Source organism: Sciurus carolinensis, chromosome 16 (assembly GCF_902686445.1).
Source record: "Sciurus carolinensis chromosome 16, mSciCar1.2, whole genome shotgun sequence".
Lineage (NCBI taxonomy): Eukaryota > Metazoa > Chordata > Mammalia > Rodentia > Sciuridae > Sciurus > Sciurus carolinensis.
The window spans coordinates 8,484,386-8,509,865 of record NC_062228.1 but is presented as its reverse complement, the minus strand read 5'-3'; the positions used below and the strand labels follow the sequence as shown (position 1 = coordinate 8,509,865).

At 46.5% G+C, this 25,480-nt stretch overlaps 1 protein-coding gene across 2 annotated transcripts in view; it reads left to right on the top strand.

Moving 5' to 3' along the window:
- Wwox (WW domain containing oxidoreductase) overlaps positions 1 to 25,480 on the top strand; it is an 889,380-nt gene that overhangs the window by 258,976 nt on the left and 604,924 nt on the right. For both annotated transcript variants that reach the window (XM_047527374.1, XM_047527375.1), the window contains exons 7-8: positions 4,029 to 4,214; positions 10,079 to 10,343. In XM_047527374.1, coding sequence (XP_047383330.1) covers positions 4,029 to 4,214; positions 10,079 to 10,343 — 451 coding nt within the window. The remainder of the gene's footprint in view (positions 1 to 4,028; positions 4,215 to 10,078; positions 10,344 to 25,480) is intronic.

Sequence of the window (25,480 nt, the reverse complement as noted above, 5' to 3'; positions counted from 1 at the left end):
AGAAGGCATTCATGTCAGAATGAAATTTAACATTCAATACGAGAAGGATAAGCCACTTGGTGATAGTGGGCATAGGATCTGGGTACACATCTGTCCAAGGAAGATACACTATTTTTCAGTGGACACATAAAAAAGATGCCCACCATCATTAGTCACTGGGGAAAAGCAAACAAAAACCACAATGAGATACCACCTCTAGGTTCTATAAAAGAACTGTAATAGCATATACCATGTGGAGATGGAAAAGTTGGAATCCTAATTCATTGCTGGTGGAAATGGAAATTAATTCTTCCGTTTTGGAAAGCATTTGGCATTTCCTCCAAAACCTAAACCTAGAGTTACCATAGGATCCAGTGATTCCTCCTCTAAATATTTATCAAGAGAAATAAGGAAAAAACACCTCCAAAAGGACTTGTAAGTGAACGTCCACAGCAGCAGCTTTCACATTACCAAAAATTGGACAACATGTTTCTATCAGCTGGCGAATGGATAAATGAAATGTGGCCTGTGCATGTAGTGGAATGGTTTTGGAAATAAAATGGAAGGAAATATTGATCCATACTGCAACATGTATGAACCTTGCAAACGTTCTGCCAAATGAAAGAAGACAAGAGACCACATATTATATGGTTCTGTTTGTGTGAAATGTTCAGAGAAACAGATATGCCTCTGCTTGAATCCTGAGTTACAAAATGACAAGGAATGCAACCTCCCTCTGGTCCGCCATCTTGGATCCACCTGTGTGAAATGTCCAGAATAGACAGGTCCATATGGTGTCATGGGTGGGCGGAAAGTGGTTAGTGACTGCTAATGGGCATGGACTTTCTTTTTAGAGTTATGGACATGTAAAGTTAGAATGTGGTGATGTTCACAACATTTTATCTGTATGTTACACCTGTCAAATTATATACTTTGGGTGAATTTTATAGTATGTAATTTATAACTCTTTAAGTTTTTTTTAAAGATATTAATTCATATTTATTTTTTAAAAAGTAGGAAAATACCATCAGTCATGAAAAGGAATGAATAACCTGATGATTTCCTAAACCCCCAGAGCTAACACTTTTCTATACTTTCTTTTTTTTTTTTTTTTTTTTTTTTTTGCGGTACTGGGGATCGAACTCAGGGCCTTGTGCTTTCAAGGCAAGCACTCTACCAGCTGAGCTATCTCCCCAGCCCCTTTCTATACTTTCTTGCTGATATCTATGGAACTTTTGTTTGGAGGAAGGGGATCTGTATCACATACAAAAGTTAGTTTTCTGATTTGTCAACTAAATGGGGGAAGTTTGGAACCTCCAGTTCAATCATTGCTTATTTATCCATTTCTCCTGTTGCTGGGTTTTAGGTTGCTTCTACTTCATGTATAATTTTATAATTTTAGTTTGTGGATAATTGTTACTCATTTTTATACATAAACATTTATATGAGTTTTGAATATTTTCTTAGGAAAATATGTGGGAAGCTCTAGTCGTTTCCTAAGGCTGCCCTAACAAAATGCCATAAACCAGTAGGTTTAAACAGGAATTTAGTCTTTCACAGTCCTGGAAGGTTAAACTCAGAGGTCAAGGTGTCTGCATGCTTGGTTCCTGCTAGCTGCTGGGGCGAGTCCCCCATAACTCTCCCCTGCCATCAGTGGCTGCCGAGATCCTTGGATTCCTGCTCCTGCTCTCTGGCTGTAACCTCTGACTCCCTTCACATCTCTTTCTCTGTTTAACTTCTCTTTTCTTTTGAAAGGACAATGGATATGTGATTTAAGTCCCTCCTTAATCCAGGACAATCTCATTTCAACATCCTGAATTTAATTACACTTGAAAAGACCTTTTTCCAACTAAGGTCACATTCAGGGATAGGGGTGGTCATACCTTGTGGAATCCACCTTCCATCCCACTACAGGCAGCCCCACGCCCAGGGTATGGGAGGAGCTGTGAGAACGCGCTGGCCCTGGGCACCTGGGTGGGCCTCAGTGTTGACAGAGAATTCAGAACCAGTCCTACAGCCACTAGGAGCCATTCATATTTTATTATCATCACTCACAGGCACTTCTAAACATTATTCATGATAAAATATTTCTTCCTCCATCCTCCCAATATGTCCTCCCCCCACGTAGTAGGATCACTGGGTGAAATAATGTGGATCCTTCTGATGCTCATGAGGTGCATTTTCTACTTAAAATCCAGGATGCATGAAAACATTTCCCTGCCAGTTTTACAAAGATAATAAAAATATAATAACATACATAAACACAAATCTGCTGATTTTTTTGGTAGAAAATATTGGTTGTAGTAGAGTTGAACATGTTAAATTGTGTATTGGTCATTTGTAATCTAGTTTTACAAATTTTAAAAATATCTCAGTATATCTGTTAGACTGTATTGTTCTTGTCGATTTCTAAGAACTCTATAAAATATGGATCCTTTGTATTATATCACATATTTTTCATTTTGTTTTTTTTTTTAGATGACCTATTTTTAATTTTTAGATGTGCTTTGTTTCCCCTTTTCCCTTTCTTGAAGACCATTTTTTTTTTTTAATTTAAAACTTGTGACTCTTACACTGTTGGATTCCGTGAAAATGAAAACAAAACCAGATTGTTTAAATAGTAATCAACCTTTGAAATGTTTCTATGAAAAAACACCCTTTTTTTAAAAATGAAAATATAGGAAAGATTTTTTTCCTATATCAAAAAGAATCTAACCCATAGCCATTGCCCTGGAAACAGAGCTATGTGAGGAAAACTAAGTGTCCTCAACTTCCAGCTCCTTATTTTACAAGAATCAAATGCTCAGAGAGCCTGGAAGACTTGTCTGAGGGTAGCCAAAAATGCAGGTCCTTGAGTTCTTCATCCAGGGCTCCTGTGAAGTCCAATCTTGTTTAATTTTTTTCCCCCTCTCATGTTAAATGTGTTTGCACGATTCCTGAAATGCTCTTTTTAATTTTGCCTGGTATTTATTTGATTGCGTTTTTCCCTTAGAATAAAGATAGCGCATGTTCATTATGGAGAGAACAAGGTATAGGTAAAGCCAGGACGAAGGCCGGTTCAGACACGGGGCCGCCAGCCTCTCGGGTCTCTTCTGCACATCGTCATCACCATCCCCTTCTCTGGATGTGGATCTGTGTCTGTGGTCCTGCAACATCACATGCTTGACTTTATGATGGATTATAAAACAAAATGGATTTGTTTGTTATAATTCAGATGGCTTAATATTATTCAAGCATATGGCTCCATTCTACTTCCTTTAATGATTTCCCCATTTTTTATTTAGTTCACTCCCAATTTGTTGCCCTTATGTTGCAGTTTACAAACATTGTCACTACCCTCAACTCTATTTCGTTGTACAATTCTCAATTCTGGTTTGTGCATTCAGATGAGTTCTCTTAAAAACAATTTGTTTATGAGGATTTAGGATTTAGATTTGCATGACAGTATTACTTTTATTGTCAAAAACTGTATTGTGGAACAAGTTAATGTACACAAGAGAAGAGAGTTTTATAGCATGGCTGAACCTCTCTGTCCCCAGACTGGTTTCTAACAGGTAGCTATGATCTGAACTCTAAAAGGAGAGTGTTTACCCAGGTGGGCCTGTCTCCTTAGACGACGCTCCTTCCTCTTGATTGTTTCGTTAGCACCTCCTAAGTGTTGAGTGCTATGCCAGCCTTTTCTTAGTAGGATGTTTTCTCTCTTCTTTCTCTATTTGAAGGACTATTTTGATTGAAGATGAGGAACTGAGGAATGTGCAAGCCAGATGAATTAGGAATTGCAGGATTAATTAGCTGATGGAACCTGGATTCCAGCCAGGGTCCTCAGCATGTCCCAACTTGCCCAGCACTGGCCTGCATTTAGCACTAAAAGTCCTGCATCCCAGGAGCCTGCCTGCCCAGCGTCCCAGGACGGTTGCCCACTCAGAGCGACGCGACATTCTCGGGCACCTCGTCTCTGGCTGATGGGATCTTGACGGCAGAGGAGGATGTGGGTGGCTGCTGGTTTTAAGCGCTGACGGCTGCAGATCGTTGCTTGCTTTGTCTTTCAGGCCTCTTCACGTGCTCGTGTGCAACGCCGCTGCATTCGCTCTGCCCTGGAGCCTCACGAAGGATGGCCTAGAGACCACCTTCCAGGTGAACCACCTGGGACATTTCTACCTGGTGCAGCTCCTGGAGGATGTTCTGTGCCGCTCAGCCCCTGCCCGTGTGGTGGTGGTCTCCTCCGAGTCCCATCGGTGGGTTGGAATTGCATGTTTCGCTTGTCCCTGCCTCGCATCCTCTAGAACCCCCCATGGCCCTGTTCCTGAGGGTGATTGTTCAGGTGCTCTGTGGAGCAGGTGCATGGCCCGGCTTCCCTGCTTTCTCCGGGTCTGTGTGCCTGGGATGGTGGGGACCGTTGGGGGGCTGTCTATAGCAATGCAGAGTGTTTTCACAACTATACTTCAGGCTCTGCGTCGATCTTGCTTAGAGATGGAATAATAATTGATTAAATCTGAACGGCGTGACCCTTATCGATTTGTAATTCAACAACTTCAACATCTTACGAAGAAGAATGTGCAGTTATTCTAGCAGGAGAAACAATGCAATTAAAGACTGCGAGATGAAATCCAATTGTTTTATAATGAGAAATTAGGGAATTCAATGCAGACATTAGCTGTGTAATTGTGGAAAGGGAAGTACTGTAGTTAGAACATATTAGAAATCTGGCCATGCCTCTTTTGGTTAAAATTTCAATTAAAACATCAGATGGCCCTTCTTTTCTATTACCATTAGGAGAATATTCAATTGACTAAAAAGACATTTGAAAATTCCATCGTATTTTCAGCATATTTGTTTCTGGAGTTGGATAAACAACTATTTGTCTAAAGAGAAGTACTCAGAAAAGACAAAGGACTTGCTGGTTGGGTGAGGCTAGATTTAATACTTGTTTGGGAGATTTCTCTTTCCCATTTTCTTGGTGTAGGGGTGGGAGGAAGCGTTTGCTCTCAGCAGAGTAGCTGGGAAAAAGAATGTGCGAGGGCCTATGTTCCCCCTTCTCATCTGAAGTCCTGCCTGAAATGTTTTAGTGACCCAGAATGAAGCTTATTTTCTTTAATCATACTTCCATAAAATGTAACCCCTGGGACTTGGGAGGGAGAGACCAGCCAAGGGTTAGCTTGAACCCTTTATCATTCCCGAGCACAGGGGCTTATGGTATAAGTGACACGCTGCAGATAGATTTGCCTTTACCGTTTTGAATTTATGATGGTTGAAACGAAAGGAAGATGCCAGTGATAATCCTCCCCTGCGTGAACAGACACGGAACATCTAGTAATTAGGCAGTAACAAAGTCTGGACTGTCTTATCTTTGCAAATCACAGCAGGTTTGAAGAAGGAGACAGAGTGACCCGTTAGGCAGCAGAGAGGGCTCAGCAGCTGTGCCAGCCCCTGTGCAGGCCAGATGTGGCAGGCACCTTGGGACGTGTTAAGTGAGCTGGTACTTAGTGGGAGAGGATGTCCAGTGGCTTCCCTTTGTTCTCCTACTGCCTTTGTTCTCTCTTTGACTGTGGTGTGGCTCATGCCCTCCTCAGAGATCAGATCGTAATTCTATTTACAAGAGTCATTTGGAAGGAAGGGCCTGGGCCTTCTGAATCAGGTCCACTTCCGTTTATAGACAGGGCCTTCTGTCTGGCACCTGCCTCTGGCCTCTGCTTCCCAGTTGCCCTTCCCAGGTTTTGTGTTCTTACACGGTGACCACCCCTCAAGGCACTGGCTCAAGGCTTGTGTGGTGTCCCTTGACCTGGAGAGCCAGCACAAGGCTGGTGCTCAGTGGTACGTGGGACCCTCGCTCCCTGCTTAAGGACCCAGAGCCCTAAACCACGCAGTAAAATGCAGTGTTGATATCTAATTACCTCCATAAACCTTGGTGCAATCCCTTCACTGGAGTCAAGACCCCCTGTTAGGGGAAAAATAAAGTCCTATGTTTGCAGAAAATATTATACTAGACTGCCCCAAGGCAAAATATTTATGAGTTTCCCTGTGTCTTCACTGTGTTTTTACTTATTTATCTGTAGTCTGAGCAAGTGAATTGAGTTTCTACCTATCTAAAATATATCATATTGAAATGAGAGTTTGATTTCCTTCTGTGAAAATTTTTCAGATAACAATTAAAATAGAGTGAAAGTAGCAAAGGGCTGACTGGACACCTCTAAGTGACTTGAACTGTGTTGAGTGCCCACCTGATACACACACACACCTACACAACCACACACACATTCGCAGGTACATGCAGTCATACACATATTCACATAGTAGCACTACAACCACACACACAACCACAGGCACATGCAGTCATACATGTATTCACACAGTATCACATCCATCTACACACACAATAACACACACACAACCAGAAGTACACACAATCATATACATTCACACAGTAACACTATCACACATAATCACAATAACACACACAACCACAGGTACATGCAGTCATACACATATTCACACAGTAGCACATCCATCTACACACACAACCAGAAGTACACACAGTCATACACATTCATACAGAAACACAATCACACATAATCACAATAACACACACAACCACAGGTACATGCAGTCATACACATATTCACACAGTAGCACATCCATCTACACACACAACCAGAAGTACACACAATCATACACATTCATACAGAAACACAGTCACACATAATCACAATAACACACACAACCACAGGTACATGCAGTCATACACATATTCGCACAGTAACACATCCATCTACACACACAATAACACTCACATAATCAAAAGTACACACAATCATACACATTCACACAGTAACACAATCACACATAATCACAATAACACACACAACCACAGGTACATGCAGTCATACACATATTCACACAGTAACACAGCCAAACATAATCACACACTAAAATATATACACATACATGCACACATACAATCATGCACACTCCATCACATGTTTACACAATTTCTAATGTAAATTCAGTTCTGCTCTTTAAACATGATAACTCTTGTCTACATAGAATCCTAATTACTTAAATCTGGGAATTTAAAAATCTTCAGTTAAAAATAAAAGAACCTGACAATATACAAATACAAATGGGGACCCCTTAGAAAGCAAATGTTAATGCCCAGAGGCAAACGTTAGTATTTTAGTGTGTCAGCAAGAGATAATTCCATTTAGATCTTTTTCTTTGACTTTGTCAATTTTTCAACTTGAAAATAGAGCAGGCAGTCTTTGAACAGTTCTATTATTTGCCTCTTGAGCTGAGAGGTGGCTGTGGCTGTTTTTTAGGAAGCCTGTCTGGGCCCAAAGGGATCAGGAAGCAGGTTCACCCTATGCGCTTCCTGGAAGACAGTTCACAGGGGCCATGGGGAGTTCCAGGTGGGCTTTCTGCCCAAGAGATGGAAGAGGGAAATCAGGCCTCTCCTGCTGCAGGTGCTGTTTGCAGGGGAAGCCTGAGACCCTGCAGCCGGCACTTCTCTACCTTGAAAAGTGCCCTGTAACCTAATTCGCTACCATGCAGTGTTTTGGCCTTGTTCCTAGATTCTAGGAAGGAGAGTTTTTTGTCCTCTTAGAAGTTGAATCTACCCATGTTCCCCAGTTAAAAGCCAAAGCAGAGAACTCATCACAGATATCAGAAGGGGCAGCACAGAGTTAACATAGAACTCAGAGGGTCTGAACCTCGCAGTACATTTTGCCTTTTGAGAGATGCTCAAAGCAAGACTTGTGCAGTAAGTGAAACCTGTCCCTTGGTTTGGAAATTCAAACCCACAATCAAACTTCAGTTCTCTAACTCTGTACAGCCCTGCAGTGGCCCAACACCGTTCCAGTAGCACACAGGACTGTGAACGCCTGCTCCCAGGAAGGTACAGTCCAGCGTCGGAACCAGGTGAACGGTGGCTTGCAGCCAGGAGTGGTGACAGAGGAGGCCCAGTGCATAGGCAAAACTCAAAGGTGCCACAGCTGGCTTTGTCCCTGACCTCGAGGGCCAGCAGTGTCGATATCTGGAGTCGATATCCTGGATGGATCCTGGAAAGTGGATGCTTAATTTCCAGGGAAGCAAGCATTTCAGCTCGTGTGCTGGGGATTCTTTTAGTCCACACCCCTCCGCCACACACAACACCGAGAGGTCATGGCGACTTCTGCGGGGAGTGTTAGTTCATGAGAGCTTCCCGGGGGAAGAGGTTCCTGAGCTGCGTTCAGCTGCATGCAGACGCCAGACAGGGTTTCCAGCAGCAGCTACCAAAGAATCCTGGGAGGTGGGAGCAAAGGGTGTTGTGTTTCTCCCAAACCTTTTAGATCTGCTCTAACTCCGTCATGTCTTTTGCAACCTTAAGGAAGTTGGGTTTCCAAGTCATGTCCCTGAACTTGGGTCCTTTTAGTCTCAGCTGATCGCCCCCTTTTCTGACAGCTCCTCTGTAACACCTTCTTACTATGTTGAAGTAAAGTTCAGAAATAACAGAACTCCTCTGCGCCAGCACAACAACCAGATGTGTGTGTTGGTGCACGGCGTCACCTCCAGTGGAACAGTCAGGGGCACAGACTGTCGACAGGTGTGTGGCATTACAGGATCCAGCACCCAACGCTGACTCAAGCTGTGTGCTCCAAAACCCCCCAGAATCTGAAAGCGCCTTCATTCCTCATTTATGTGGGTCTCACACTGTACTCCTGGAAACTCAGTGGATGGGAACACTGTAAGCGTACAGCACAGCTGGACTCTGGGCTCAGGTAATTAGACACAGGCTTCTCATCTGCATGGAAGTCCAGTGAGGCAGTCTTTATTGAGCAAGAATCCACCTGCATCGTGGGACATCCACCGTCGCTGGCCCCTGCCGACAATCATTATTTCCACCAGAAAAAGACCCCCATAAATTTTCAAATTTCCCGCTAAGTTCCTCTGCCTTAGACAATTAAGCTCTGAAGCCTGGGCTCTTTCTGTAGTTTGGGGACATGGAAACCGGCAGCCAACAATTAGTTTCAAGGTCTCATTGTCAGATCCTTGATGACATCTCTAGTCCTCGGACTTGTCGATGACTTCAGAGCAGGAATGCAGTTTAGCACCAGAAATTGGATGTCACTGGCTGAGCCCCAAAGAAAGGATATTCACTTTCCCTGAGAACGTGAGTTCCACCGGCCTGGGTGACACTTTTTTGTTTTTGTGCCCAACCTGAATGACATGATGATTCTGTATTTTCCACTCTGCCATTTCCTACGGTACCCTCATGCTTCCTTATTACCCAGTGCCCAGAGTTAATTTAATGAAGCAAAATATGAGGAGTCCTTAAACAAAGATGAGAACATCTAGAAATTCCTTTTGTTACGATTCAATTATTATTATTTTTTTTTAGAGCAGTCACTACTTTTTTTTTTTTTTTTAAGAAAGGAAGAAAGGAACGGAACCAAGCAGCTGGTGTTTAACGACTCCGTCAGACCCAATTATAAAACATCAACTAGTTACTTTGATTTGTGCACGTCCATGCCATGGGTATACTTAAAAACATCACACTCTGCCAGAACTCGTTTTGGCTTTGTTTACATTTATCTTTTAAATGTAGAAGACTGTCGATGGCACCTTACCAAGGTTATAGCGCCTTTAGAATCATTAATTTTTAATCTGGTAGAGAGTCTTGGAGGAGCATGCCTCATCTGTATTTGCTTGGATGCTCAATAAAAATACAGGATTCCAGCTTTGGCTAAAATAATCCAGGGCAGCCTGTCTTAAGTTTGGGCATGCTGTGCCTTTCTCTCCAAAAGCAGCAGCCCTTGATTTAAGGCACTTCCTCATTTCATTTAATTGTCCTCGAACTTCTTGTTGAAGGTTTTGAAAAATACAAGAGAAGGGTTGGGGAAACTGGGTATGTCCACTGCTATTACCAGAACGGGCTGATCCAGGTGTCTTTGGAGGTGGTTGGCTCGCTGTGCCATGTCCCCGATCTTTGAAGGGACGGGGCCCGACGTGTGCAGAACTGAGTTTGCAGTGGTCTCTGCAACGTCTCCATAGATTTCTAAATCAAAGGCTAAAGCTAGACAGAACGTTTCAGCTTGGTTGCTTCCTGCCCTACCTCCTCTTTTTCCAGGTTTACGGATATTAACGATTCCTCGGGGAAGCTGGACTTCAGCCGCCTGTCCCCATCGCAGAGTGAGTACTGGGCCATGCTGGCCTACAACAGGACCAAGCTGTGCAACATCCTCTTCTCCAACGAGCTGCACCGGCGCCTCTCCCCGCGCGGGGTCACGTCCAACGCGGTCCACCCTGGGAACATGATGTACTCCTCCATCCACCGCAACTGGTGGGTGTACACGCTGCTGTTCACCTTGGCACGGCCATTCACCAAGTCCATGGTAAGTCCACGGCTTCTGGCGCCACCAGCACCTCCAGCGTGCCTTCCCTGGAGGGGCCCAGCTGCCCGTGCCCCCTCCCCCTCGCCGTCTGCCCCTGTGAGATGAGTCTGGTCTTTACGTGGGTCACGTCGTCCATCAGACCCAAGCCACAGGAAGGCACAGGCGGCCTCTCTCTGTGGCAGGATGGAGAGAAGAGGCGGTTTCTCAGTATCGTGCTGAAGGTCTGGATAGAAGCGATGGTTAATTTTCTTTGGATGGAATTGCTCTTTTGATTCAGAAGGTTTTGAACATCTATTGTGTTGGGCATCACACTTGAGAACTGTGTTTTTGTTAGAAGGTGAAAAATAAGGATTTGTAACTATGAACGGTAGTGCAGGCCGGTGATCCCTGCTGTTTTAGAGGCTGTGGCAGGTCAAGACCAGCCTGGGTGACTTAGTGAGACCCTGTCTCAAAACTGGAAAATGCAGAACGGCTGGGGAGGTAGCTCAGTGTGGGGTGCTTTGCTTGGCGTGTGTGAGACCCCGGGTTCCATCCCCAGTGCCACCCATACACACAATTTGTGACTTTTGACTATTGGATAATTAGCAGTGTGGTTCCTTTGGGTTCACTGAGAAGCTGTCTCAGATGTTCTGAAGTCTCTCTTTAATGGAAAAGTGGTGTCACCCCTTCATGGTTAGAGTGTACTTTATTCTTTGCGTCCCGACACAGGTACCTTCTTGGATAAATCACATCACCTTGGTAAGATTTGGAAGTGTTCACAAAAGGAAATGTGAAGTTTTTCCGTTTTTTGATGGTTGTTTATCAACAGTGTCTAGAAACTTCTTCCATGAAAGCATTTTAGTGGGAAGTAGTTTGAATGAAAGATATACGTTTTACACAATGTATTTGGGAGACTACTTTTCTAATCTCCAGGCATTTGAAAATATTTTCCTATTGATGAAGACTAGTATTTCAGTTGACCAAACATAGCATCTGTGGCACAGAAATCACCCTTTCTCCAAACATGTTTTGGCTGTTAGAAATATGGCAGACCATCAGCTTCCAATGGTCTCACAGCCTCTGAGCATGGTCTGCTTTCCCTGAGATTGCTCACAACTGCCATCCTTACCCATCATGTTTGAGGATGATTCTTAAAACTACCATGTAAATCTCAGGAATTGCTTAGGAAAGAGTCAGTAAGAGATGGAACCTAGTACCCATGCGTGCGAGGTCACATCCCAGTCCCCAAGTGGTCTTAGACAAAACAAATGCAGTTCAAGGGTTGAATACTGAAGGTATTCAGGGAGGGAGGGGACTAGGAGAGTGGCTGTCCTGGTCATTGGGTGGGTCTGGGGGGTTATATCTGGAAAGGAAATGAATGAAACTGTTCAGACGTGGACCATGGGGTTGGGATGTTTCCAGTCACTTTCTTGTCCATGAGCGTGTAGGGGTCTCTCTCCTTGAGGCTTTTGTTGACCATGATGAGGTTTCATACTCTTTTAGGAATATGGGTCTCAATTGGGTGTCACTGTCATGCACAGCCGTGGAAGGGTTGTTAGAATTTGGGGAGGGGGAGAAGAAGGAGCAGTCCTTGTGATTTTTCTGTGATTTCCCTGTGCCTTCAAGACCACCAGGTGCTGACCAGTCCGTGAACGCCATTTGTAATCCTTGCATCTTGCATCTTCTCGTTTGGGTCTGTTCCTTGGTGGGAGCTAAGGAACTCCTTTCTATGACAAAGAGAGTTAGGGTTTTGTTTCGTCTTACAGAATGCCTCTAATTAGAGGAATGTGACAGGAGAGAGTTGGAGGGGGTCGCGTGTGGAGGGTGGTGGAGGGTGATGTAACTAGCTCCACTGTTGTGAACGCCAGCACATGAGGAGTGGTCAACGGAAAAGGCAGAAACTCCGATTCTGTGACCTGATCCCAGGGTGCAGGGACTCTGGACAGGGCAGGAGGTACAGGTTGGTTCTCATAAAGTCATGCTGGGTCAGCATCTTTGTTTCCTGGGGGGTTGGTCAGTTATTATCTAATACTGAATGTAAACTATGCTTAGGAAAGTCGGGGTTGATCACTGGCTCCTTGGACCTAATGGGAAGGTTTCTGCAAAGTGCCAGCAAGTCACCTGTGGCAGGTGCCCATGTGGCATGATGAGTATTGTGGTCAGGATGCAAACCAAGTGGAAAACTAGCGTCGAGTTAGAAACTGAGGCGGGAGCGTTGCCCCGTGAACTGGGAAGGGCAGTTAGCGGGGAAGGTCGGTGCCCCGTGAGCTCCACACCCCGGTGTCTGGCCTCCATGGCTGAGTCCTCCACCTGCCCAGAGGCCTCTTCTGCCCACCACCCCGGTCACTTTGGGACCCCAGTCACAGGAACACAGAGACTGCTTGTGAGTGGGCTTTGAGACCATAGCAAGGTAAGGCCTGGGGCTGAGAGAGAGGCGTCCTGGGTAACAGGCAAATGGAGTAGCCCTCAGAGCCTGGGTGAGAATGGCTTGGGAAATGCACAGATAACCAGCGCTTGGGAGGGGCCAGAGGGGAGTCATGACTGTGAGAACCACATTCTGCTTAGGTTGTGAGGGGAGAGGTGGACCTAGGAAGGCAGCGGTGAACAGCGCCCGTGCTTGGAATGGGGTTCGACGTGGCCTCCTCTTGGTGCCTAGAGGAGCAAGTGCCCCCCCGGGAACCATAGCCCAAGCAGCTCTCCTGTTAGTGACCCTAATAGGCAAGACCTGGCTCTTACTTCAGAGAATGGGGACAGCTGGACAGGTCACTTCAGGTTCAAGCCTGCCTCCTCATAACCAAAAGTGCCGTGCCTGCCCTTGCACGGATCGGCAGTGACAGACGTAACATCTATGAGTGGACATAGAATTTCTGCAGTGACTGTGATCTGACAATCCAGCATGGTAGCCGCTGGCCACATGTGGCTGTGGAGTTGATGAAGCACAGCTGAGGAACTGAGGTCTTAATCTGACTGAATCTCAGTTGATGTAATGTGAATGGCCATGTGCGCCCAGTGGCTTCCATACTGGAAAGCAGAGATACGTGGTGTCCCTGGCACAGTGCCTGCTGTGTAATAGGAGTGTGATGCTTCTGCCACATTGGCTTAATCAGAGTTCTGTGAGCAACACCTTGGTCTCGAAGATTCTCCTCCAAAGTGCAATTGCTGATGAGAGGACAAGAGTCACAGGCTAAAGGAACCTGACTTGAACTCTGGAGCTGGGCGTGGAAGGAGCTGGGGGCTAGGTCCTTGGCCCCAAACGCCAAGGTGGGGGGTGACTCATGAGGCAGGAAGGTTTATGCATGGAGGCACCCTGGCTGGGTGGTCTCCGACGTGCACATCTGCTCTCCAAGGCAGACGGTGGTGTGGGCATTCCATGAGTAATTGGTAAAATGGCATCTTTTATATTCCACAAGTGGAGCATTTTAGATAAGCATAAAGATTAGGAAGTTTATAGAATATTGGAGCTGAGTTTAGAATCTCATTAAAATCCTCTCTCATATATAGTATATGTCTATATATTTAGGTGCTTCATGGTATTTTTGAGCCTTTAAAATTCAGGCTTATGAAGAGGTGGAATGGTGAGCTGGGACTTACTTGTCAGTCTTGGAGCCAGCCACTTCTCCTTCGTAGGCACGTAGGACTCCGAGTCTTCCAGAGCGGCATCAGCATGAGCGTAGCCCTGGGGTTGGTCAGTTTGATTAGCAGGAAGAGCTAGACGGATTGGCCTTGTTTCAGTCACAATAAGGGATTTGTTTCTTGGATGATGAATGCACTTTTGTCATTTTAAGGGGAACACATTTGGGGGTGTAAAGGACACAGTCGCAGCCCCCCACACCCACCCCACCTGAGGGTTCAATTCCTAAATTCAGAGGAAGTCGGGTGGCATAGATGTAATCTTCGTCACCAGATGCCTAGCGCTAGGTGTTGTGCTTTCTGGCTCCTTCTGCATGTCACCTAGGAAAGGTCTTTTCCTTTGACACGAACCTTGCTGGAATGCATGCTCCATTGTGTGAGGTCGAGGAGAAAAGAAATACAACCCGCAGCCTGGGGCCCTGCCTTTGCCTCCAGGACAGCCGCTCCCATAAGCATTAAACAGCAGTATTCTAATATCGGTGTCCCTTTTTTATTTGCTGTGACTTGCTGTGACTGTGGTGATTTTAGTTACAGTAATTAGGTCACCCTTCATGGAGTCAGGCTATTTTAAGTGCCTCTTTAAGGAATATTGTTGCAGATCAGTAATTTTACAATTGGATGTTCTTGTGCAACTTTATTAAATGTAATCTGTCTTTTAAATGTTGCCCTTTTACAGTTATACATTTCTAATTGTTGCTGTAAATGCATTATCACTTTGAAATTAATTAATTTTTCCATTTTGGCCGCCTGCAGTATAATAATCACTAATGAGAAACTCATAGGGATTAATTCTCAGCACAGCGACCCCTACTGGTAAAGCTACATCTCTGCCACCCTGTGACATCCAGAGGACAGGAGCAGTTACTGGGGGATCCTAGGAGGAAGTGCTCATTTCCCCTCCCTCCAATTTATACTAAAATAAAAGTAATGGCTGAAAACAGAAATAGGGTTTTTTTTTTTTTTGCATGGTTCCAAAAAAAATGCAAGATTCTTCAAATAACTGTGTCTTAAAGGAAACTGAACAAGGATGACAGCTGTCTCAGAGTGAAGTCACATCGTGGGTGCACCGTACGCTGCCTTTTCAGTCTCTCCAGCCCCTTTTGTGCAATGAAAATACACTAAATTTTACATACATATGTGTTAATGTGCATTTTATCTTAGTATATGTATTTTACTTACACACACGTATTTCTTTATGAGTTTCAATTCAGAAAAGCTGACATATGGTATTATCGGGTGACATGAGAGATTTTTCAGGGGCAGTTTTGACCATTCCAGTTGTTGTCCTGGGTGTGGACTTTGGGACCTCCCGTCTCCTCCCAGTGTGGTGGTTTAGGCCAGATGCCAGGATTCTTGACTGACAGCTTGCGCCTTCATCTGCTTTTGTCAGGTGTTCCTCAGCGTCAGAACCATCATCTTCACTTCCCATGTGTATAGAGAGCTTACCCAGCTCACGGAAATGGCATTCTGCCTTCCCATCTTCGCCACCTACCCGGGTCTACCTACTTCTGTCAAATGCACCAGGGTGCCGTGCCTCCTGTATGTCCTTGGGCGGTTTCCGTTCCGTTTTAACACATTCCACAGCACCTTCACGAAGCTCGCCCGCCCCTGTCTCCACATAAGCCTTCAGATTCTTGTCAACAACTTCTTGGGCAGAGGTCCTAGGTCCAAGCCAGTCCTTGGCCGACTGGAAGCTGAGCAGCATCACGTACCTCTTAGGGTGTTCTGTGCAACCAAATATTTGTGTTGGCAGGTAACAGTAGAAGGAACATCATGTGTTAGGGTAGCAAGAGCTCAGCAGATGTTTTAGGGAACTGCGTTTTCCAATCCTTGTACATTAAAAAATGGCTCGAGTTTGTAGAACTTCAGAAACGACTGGGGTTCGTTTCCTGTGGCTGTGTCAAGCCGGCCATCGTGTGAGCTTTAACAGATGTGCAGCTCCCCTGCTAACGGATGGGCCTGCAGTGCCGGTCCTGTTGCAAAGTTATAAATTATAACTGGGAACAGCACAGGATGCCATTCTCCTGCCTTCGGGAAGCCAAGCTGGGTAGTTCTGCCCTTGAATAACCCACAGCGTCGTGATTTATCGTTGTGCAATTTAAAACATAATGAGTGAGATAATAGATGTTGATTTGTCCTTTAAGTTAATATTTTAGAAAAATACTTCCCTCTTCATCCCCTTTAAATACCTGTGGCAACTGCACCCTAGGCACCGTCAAGGACAAACCTCAGGGTCAACTCTTTATTGGTATCTTGGCGAATCACCTGTGAGGCAGAGGGAGGCGCAGGGACCGACTGACGTTAGGAAAAGGAAACACCGTTTACAAAGGAGAAATCCCAGCCTTGTCCTCACTCGTCTGCATGTTCTGAGACTTGCGAGTGAGGGTGGAATCATCAGGTTGCCTGGGCCTCCCAGGACCGGAGTGTTACAGCAGCAGACTCTTGGGTCCCCGCCGGTGGCCGGGCCACACGTGAGCTTTCCTGCGCTCTTCTCCCCTCTGAGTCCACCGTCCCAGCCTCCACATTCTCCTTACCTTCCAGGATTATCACTGTCATTGGCTTCATTAGTTATCTCTCACTTCTGTCCAGAGCTTTAAAGTTTATACTGTGTGCTTAGTCCAGAGGCCGATGGATAGGGTAGGTTGCAAAACAGCAAAGGATTTGGAATCCGTAGGCCTGTGTTCAAAATTCAGTCCCTCCCCCTTCCTTTTTAGTTGTGTAATTTTGAAATGACTTGGCCTTTCTCAGGTTAATTTTCTACATCAGGTAGGATGCTTTGGGTCATGTGTTTTTGACATCTACTTAAAGGTGGTTGGAGTAATAAAGTTTTGGTTTTCTGTTTCTCTGTATTTAGTTATCGTTGTTTTCACATATCTTGAAGCCCTGAGGGTATGGGCTTCTCTATCTGCAGCTCCTTTATGATTGTTTTGGCTTCCTCCTCATGCTCACAAGATGATTGCAGCAGCACCAATCATTTCATCCTACTTGACAAGATCTGAAGGCAAGGCAGAGTGGTCAGGTGCCTGCTTGCCTGTTGCCCTGCTTTATCAAGATCACTCTGTCTCAGAACTGTTCTCCCAAGCTGACTTTTCCTCAGCTCCTGCTAGTCAGGATTAAGTCACCTGTCCCTATCCCAGGTGCATGGAAGGCTAGGAACAGTGTGACTGGCAGGTTTGAGCCCATGGGGAAGAGTCAAGCTCAGATGGCGAGGAGAAACTGGCTTCTGAATAGGCACCGCTAAATAGCCGTGCACAGTTTGCTCCCATGTGAAATGGGAGTGCCTTCCAGGTTATGGGCTGGTGTGGGAGCAAGTCAGAAGCGAAGAGAAGCCACCTGGCCATCATGGACCCATCCAGGGGGCCAGCTTCACCTGAAGTCAGCTGCCTGCCGCGCCTCCCTGGGGGCCTTGGGTTTCCTTCTTCAGTCTGGGCCATGCCTCCTGCCCCACCTGAGGTCCTCATCCCCAGACCCCACCACTACCACACCTCCAGGGGGCAGGTGGTCTCTCAGATTAGATCAGAGTCCCGCAGGATGCAGGGAAAACCAGCACCTGGAGTCCTGGGGCCCGAGGGTGCTCCTGAGCTGTGTGCTCCCTGAAGAGCATTTAACGCGACCGTAATTTTAAGAGTCATTTCCGCGGCTTCCTATTCATCGTCTGTCTCCCCCTTTCTGGAGGGGGGTGTCCTTATCTTCACACTGCTGCGTCCCGGCTCCTCGCAGTAGATGAATGTAGGGAAGATAATTTGATGTTTATAATCAGTGGCCATTTGTGCATTCCTGCTCCTTAACACTGGGATGTTATAGCTTCCCCAAGGAAAATGAAATGAGAGGAAAATGGTGTCGAGCGTACAGCATCCAGAACATGCTAAATGCTCAGTAAATGTCAGTGGGTATTGCCATTGACTCTGCCGTTCAGCCAGATACTGGGTAGATATTGGGTAAGATTTTAGTCCTCAATATGACTGTCATCCCTCCGCTCCACTGAGGTATAATTGACAGGACTCACACCTGTCACGGTGTCCAGTGTGGCGTTTCGATCTAGTCACACACACTGTGAAACGGTCGCCATGGCTGAGCGAAGACACGTGCATCCCACCACGTGGTTTTCGTGTCCTTGCGTGGAGAACACTTAGATCCACTCTCAGCACATTCCAGCCACGTAACACGTCAGTGTTGACCGTGTTCCCCGTGCTGTGAAAGGGATCCCAGAACTTGTTCTGCTCAGCTGACACTGGGGACCCCTCGGCCCACGCCACTCCATCCTCCTCTCTGCTCTGCGTGTCCAGCACCTTTTGGGCGCCAGACATGAGTGTGGACCTGCGGGGCTTGTCCGGCCGCCCCTGGCCTGCCTCCCAGGTCCACGCTGCGGCTCTGCCCGCTGCATCTCTGAGGGGTGCTCACGGTTGCCTGTGCTCCCCACAAGGGGACAGAGAGTCACAGAAGGTGCCGTCCTGCCTGGGAGCCCATGTGTACAGGCCCAGGTAAGCACCGAGCAGCTTCTGAGGGCGGGGAAGCCAGCCTGGCCCTCCTGGCCTCCTGTTCGCCCGCCGGCAGCCCTTGGTGTGGAGGAGGGAAGGCGGCCCCTTGCTTGTGGAAAACAAAGAGCCATCCTCCAGAGGAGCAGCACCCCGTCCCCGGGGCCTTCCGCCTTGCTCCCCCGCTCCGAGTCTGGCTCAGCCTTCTTCCTGCATGAGCACCCAGGAGGGGGAGAGGCGACTGGCTGGCCTTAATATGGGTGACGAATTATTTAATGAACATTTAACCGAGTTGTGAAATTCCCCCGGTTTTATCTCCCGCGCTCTTTTCTTCTGTGGGCCGCTGGCATTGTGACTACACGCTCCTCCTTGCTGCTCTCTGCAGCTCTGCACGCGTGTGTGTGTGTGTGTGTGTGTGTGTGTTTAAAGCCAGTGTGGCCTTCTTTGATCCTCCCCCCTTTCAGCTTCCTTTTCTCCAATTTCATAGTTCTTTCCAAAAGCGTTTGGCCTCAGTTCAGTGTAGCTCCTGAGGCCAGCGTGACTAAACACATGCCAGGAGTTTGTGCTGCCCATGGCTTTCTGGAACGTTCCTTCTCTGAGCATCGATTTCTGTGTAACTCACTGGACACGTTGATTTTTCCCCCGTGAGGTGTAAGGCCATGTTTTTCTGGCCCACACGAAGCTCAAGCCCTGGACCCTGGACTGCCTCTCTGCCTGCGCCCGTGGCACCAAGACACAGGAGCGCTTGGCACGGAACTGAGCGAGTGTTACCTGGAGGCTGGCTCCGTGCTCCGGGGGTGACGTCCCTGCGTCTCCTCTCATCTACAGGAAGGCCAGCGTTCGCTCTAACAATGTGTGTCTCCTGAGTGAGTCACACAGCCTCTCTGGCTTTGTTTCTTATCTGCAAAATGAGTCAGTTAACCAAGACGAGTGTCCTGTTGGCTTATAAAAATAGTTTAGTTCACAAGGAAATAAGAAAGAGAGACTAACACTTTTCATTGTGGGTGAAAAGAAGGTTCGTGCCCCTGGACTGGTATTGGGGTGCCCAAGAGTGTAGGCAGGACCCCACCGTGGGACGAAGCAGTCTCCTTCAACTCTGTGGGACTTCAGAGAAAACCCACCCAGCCCTGTTGTGTCCCTGTGGGCAATGGTGGGCTTACACCTGGGAATGACTGGCCCACACAGCACCCATGTTCTTCTGTGCGTCTTTTGGATCCCAGGTTCAAACCCTCACTGACCCCAGGGCAGCACCGTTGAATGGTGAGCCCTGAGCGCGTGCCTGGGCTGCAGACCTGCGCCAGTGCGCCACACAGGGGCGTGCAGGGAGCACGGTGGCCTGGGGCCAGAATCGTGTCTCAGGGCAGTTACTCCAGTTGGTGGCACCATTTATGGATAAGGTAGCTCAGCCACGTTCAGCAAGGACTGGGACAGTAGTGACCCAAGAGGGGAAATGCTAGCAGCAGGGCTCTCTCTGAATAAATTCACGAATATGTAAGCTTCAGAAAGAGCTTGACCGGAGATCATTTTGAAGTGTGTGTGTCCATCTGTCTGACCATCTGTCCATCCACCCACCCATCCATCCATCCGTCCACCCATCCATTCAACAAATACTACTGAGCATCTAGCATCTAGCATCTGGGATGCTGCCAGGGGTGGAAGGCCAAGCAGGGTCCCGGTTCTTGCCAAGACCAAGTGCTGGGAGAGGAACGGTAAGCCCGGAAATGAGGTGGGGGGGCCTCCTGGGCTTCAGACTGGAGTTGCCTTTAATTAATTTGAGTAATTGTTTTTACCAGTTCATCTTCAAAGAAGAAGTGATCAGCTTCGGTTAGAAAACAAAGCAAGCCAGGGAGTAGCCCTCTCAGGCTGGACGAGCCTGCCCTTTGCTTTGCATTGGAAAATGTACCCGAAGAGTCAAATGGGAGGTTTTCCATATGTGGGCTGATAACTCACTCTCTTCTCTTGTTCTGGATCTGCTGAGAGCAAAATAGAAGTGCAGATGGTCTGGCTATCCTTTTCTTCCTCAGTGTGATGAAGAGGTAGTAGGAAGGATCATCTGTAAGCCTGGTTAGGAAACGCTCAGTTTACTGTGTACGGATCCCTAGGTGGGTGCAGCATGGTTGAGACCAGGTAGCAGAGAGTACTTTGTAATCCTTAAAGCACTTTGGAACCTCAGAGGAGGTGACTGCAGTGAGGACTTTGGAGTGGGGAGTTTGGGCTCCAGTGCTGCATCTGCCCTGTGCACAGTCCCCACCTAGGTGGGCAGTAGATGACCTGAGAGCAAAGCAGGCGAGGGTCAGAGACTCCAGCACGTGACCGAGGGCACAGAGCAGAACCGGGGTGGCTTAGCTGGAGGGGCAGCCAGGCGAGAGTCTGCTCAAGGCCCAGCTCCCTGTGGCCCTGCAGGTTGAGGACTTTGGTTCCCCGCTGGGGCGTGGTTCCTTGAAACTTAGCCTCTGCAACAGGGCAGCTGGCCTAGTGGAAGCATGGACTCCAGGAAGGGAAGAGTCCACTGGGAGGTGGAAGTCGCAGTCCTCTGCCACCTAGCCACCAAGGTGACACCGTATTGCTTTTGCCCTGTTCTCATTTAGAACCTGAGAAGCACATTCACTGGGTCTGGCACTTCCTTTCTGCCTTCTCCTGATCTGCCTTCTTTCTGGGATGAGAGGTGGGAGTGAGTGCACCTTTCCTTCTTAAGTATTTATGCATTTCTGCCTCACAATGGGAGCTGAGATTTAGTCCTTTAATAAGAAAGCTTATGAAGAGAATAAAGAAGCATGTGGACTGTTTCCTAAGGTCAAGTATTTGTTTTCCTGCTGCTTTGGTAGAGGGGGCCCGGGTTAATAGATGGCCTGCATTTTCCTTTTAAAGAAATTTGTATTGCCGAGATCGGAGTTGAGTTCTAAAAATCGGCAAGAAACACTGAACTTTTTTTTTTTTTTTTTTTTCAAGCCATAAGACTAGATAAGGCTCACCAATCATTTCCAAGTCTGCTTATTCAGACAATGTGTGATCTGTGGGATTTGTGCTAGTGATTGTTCTTGTTGTTTTTGTTTTGTTTTGTTTTTTAATTGGAACCTTTATTTTGCTTTATTTGGAAAATATGGTAGAGATTGATTTTAAGTGGGAAAGTTTGGGTTTCATGTCATAAAACCACCCCTGTTAAAATTGTATAAGAAAATACTTAGTGATATTCGAATTTCCCCTGTGAAACATCGCACTCTCTCACTGAGCTGGGCGTTTCACTTCTTCACATCCCACCTTGTGTGGAATCTGCACCACTTTAAACAGTTCGTTCTTGAGTTTCATGTGATGGTCTCTTTAATCATTTACATTCGAAAAAAGAAAGTGAAATATTCTCTTAGAAGCCAAAGTAATCCATGAGAATATATGGTGTTTGTTCAGCTGGATATCTTATTTATTTGAAGTCCTGAAAGAAATCTCTTCTGACTGCTGAAAAAAGGGAAGGATAAACAGTAAGAATGTCCAAGTAATCTGAGCTAGAAAGTTCCTTCTTTCAGAGAAAAGTTATAAAAAGTATATTTGCGAGATCCAAAAAAAATACTGTACATCAACTACCGAGACCTGCATGTTTTCTTAGTATTCTCACTCTTCAAAAGAAAAAGAAAAAAAATCTGTAAAATTTGGGAATGTTAATATTGTTAATATTTTAATATTCCTAGGCAGGTGAACAGAGTGTCTGTTTCTTAGGATTCAGTCTCCTCTGCTGGCTTTGCCTGTGCTAAGTGTCATTGTCACTTTGTTGATCCTGTAAAACCACAAGTAATGAAATCAGCATGGCTGAAATCTCAACATTAACCCTGAGCAAATTTCCTCTGAGGAAGACATTAAGAAGAGGTTTAAAAGAAAATAAATGCAGCATATTTCAAAAAAATTGGATTCTGGAGTATACCCAGTAAGGAAAATAATATACTTTTCTTCCCATTTTTGTTCTTTCCATTCCAAGCACATGGAACAGAGAGGGCAGATTTCTTAGGGAGGGCAAGGCGGGGAATGCTGGTCCCTCTCCTGCATCTAGAAGGGTCTTTCTGTGGTGCAGACCACCACCCCTGCACTGGGGCTCCTGGGTTTTATCTTCCAGTGTCACTTTGTCTTGTTGCCAGGCAAAAGGCTCCGTTGGGTTCATCGCTGGCACCAGGGTACGGACCTTTTTGGTTTGAAGCCAAACGTTTTCTAAAAATTGGTTAACGAAGCTCACCTTTACTGAGCCTGCCTGGCCCTCGAGGTGCTCTGTGTTGGTCCGTAAGAGGAACATCTGAAGTGTGTTTGGCACAGCGTAGGGTTCGCACTGAGCCTCCTCACTGAGTCAGTGCAGGTCTGGTTACAGAGGACGAAGGACCCAGCAGTGGCAGCTCTGGTGACTCACATTCGTTAGTTGGGACCTGCAGTGCCTGGCCTGCCCCTGGTGCCGTTCCAGTGCCAGCAGCCCTCACCCCCAGTCCAGGGACAGCATGGAGGTGGGCGAGTTGAGCTCAGCTTGGAGAAGGGCCCCCGGGGGCTTTAAGGGGAAGGAGCCGGGCTCCCCAGGATGGCAGTGCTTCCTCTGGCCTCCCTGCCCTCTCGGCAAGCCACCCTCACTCGACAGCCTGTGGACTTTCTTTTCCTCCGGACAAAGGAGAAAATAGTTGCCACATCTTTGGGTCACTGGGGGTCGAGACTCGAGAAGAACCCATTTGCTTTGTCGCCCACCAATTACTGGGAAAACTCCTGAAATCAACTGTCAAGGCGTAGAGAACAGCTGTGGCAAGGACAGTAGCTGTCACGGGATCCCGGGCCCATGCAGGTGCACAGCACCCTCCAGCCCTGGGCTCTGAGGACACCCTGAGGAGCTGCCACAGTCCCTTCCACTGGATGACAAGAGGACACGGTGCATTTCTGGAGCTTGGTCCAGCTTCAAGCCATCTCAATCCTTAGGCTTAGCCTACCAGCTTCCTGCAGTTTGCAGCGGCACGTTTTGTTCACCCTGTGCTCTGCTTGTCCTTCCCTTAAACTGCCTTAGATCCTTTTTTTGGAAGCAGGTCGAATCTGAATTAATAGTGAGCCAGGTTAAGTACAAGCAGCCCCTCCGAGCCTCAACCCCACACTGTAGTAACTTTCTCGTGCTCTGTACTTCCGGTCGTATTTCTGTATCATCCACATCCAACAAGAGATTATGCAACACCCTTTGCATAAGTGAATATTCTAATAAAACCATTTCTGTCTTCAGAAAGTCTTTAAAAAACAGGTTTTCTTCACCTTTCACAGAATACTAGTTACTGGTTGTTCTCAAGTGACACGCCAGAGCCCAGATAGTGAATCTTTGAAACCGAGCCCTGAATGTCTGTGTGTGTGGCATGTGTTCCTATAACAGTTCCTCAAGACCCTGGTCCACACATGCTTACCCCTCCTTCAGCCTCTCTCTCTCTTTCTCTAGTATTCCTTTTCCCCTGCGTCCATTATGGTTTCTCAGTCAGTTATTTATACTTTCAGTATATCTTCATGAAATTTTATTTATCATTCTGTTCATTTAAGATGGTTTATAAAGACGACGGGAGTTAGCAATGGCAATGCGGATGGCTGTTGAGAGACAGTAAGTATCAATAAGTGGTTCTCTTTTTCTTTTAAGTTGCACGATAGAGATGGCACGTTTGCTTAGGAAATCCATCTAGGGAAGGGAGAGTTAAGCTGGCCATTTCAGCCTTGCCATTTTGATCCTTAGGATTTTTTTGACTCTATATTTATGAATAAAACATTTTAATCAGAACTATACCAACACTGATCAATTTTTCTGTTGGTGGTATGCTACAGGGTGAATTCCATTAGGACAATTAAAAACATAATCCTGTTTTTCAATAGTACAAAGATAATTAAGCCCTTCCTTTCTTTTAATTGAAATCCTATTCACCCCCATCACTTTTCCCATGCGTTTTACACAGTGAAGATTTAATTCATTTCTTTTCTGTACCTGCCAACACTTAAACCTTCTTCTGTTATGAGTTTTTGTGAGTTATTTTCACCAAGTTCACACTTTTAGATGGGCAGATCTACATTTTACCAAATTTTTATGATGGTTATTTTCAACCCTAAAAATGTTACTAATTTGATAAAGGATCATCTTACTTCTTAACTAATACCTCAGAAATCCCTCAGCAAGTCCACTCCAGGATTCCAGAGTTTCTCATTTATCCAGGATTGGCTCTGAGCATGTCACTAATCCATTCTTCCCAGTGTCTTGGATGACTTTGGAAGTGCTGTCCTTTGTATGCTATGGCAGGGCACATCGTAGTGACAGACCAAGATGTCCTGTGTCACTCTGGAAGGCTGTCTTTCAGACCCTTTCGACCACTCGTAGGGTTTCATTTTGCTGACACTCAGCGCGTGTACTCTCCTGCCTGTTTGTATGTAGGGGTCCGGACAGACGTTCCGTGGAGCAGTCCTCTCCCTACCGGCAGCGCCCCTCCCTCCGCTGTGTTTTCTCTGGTCATAGTTCATCCTTGCTGATGGTAACCCAAGTCTCCGTCACCGCCGGCTTCGCTGTGCACTCTACCTCTGTCGGTCCTTTGAGGGTGGTTGCTTTAGAACTGCTTGGTCTGCCACCATCTGAGAAGCCTTCCCTGAGTGCCTGGCGTGTCAAGGGGCAGCGAGGGCAAAGAGAGCCAAGCACTGTCCTTGTCCCATGGGAACCCACAGCAGTGCCCAAATACTAAAGTGGGGCAGCCGAGTGACAGTGGACATGGTGCTTTTCTGTCATAGGACCGGGAACAAGAATGGTCATGTGACGTTGCAGAGTGGCGGTGACATCTCCGCTGTGACTACATTGGAGGTGAACACAAGGAGCCAGATAAAGAGGACTTTAGGTGCACTTTGCACCGATGGTAGGATGGGGGCTAGGACTAGGGATCAAGCTCGAGGGGCACTAATTCCCGGTGATCAAGGTGGTGAATATTTTTAAAAATCAAAATGAATGCAAAAAATCACAATGAACAAAATTTCACATTTGATTGAAGACAGAGTCAGCATTACAGGATGTACTCAAGTGGACTTGAAGTCATCCAT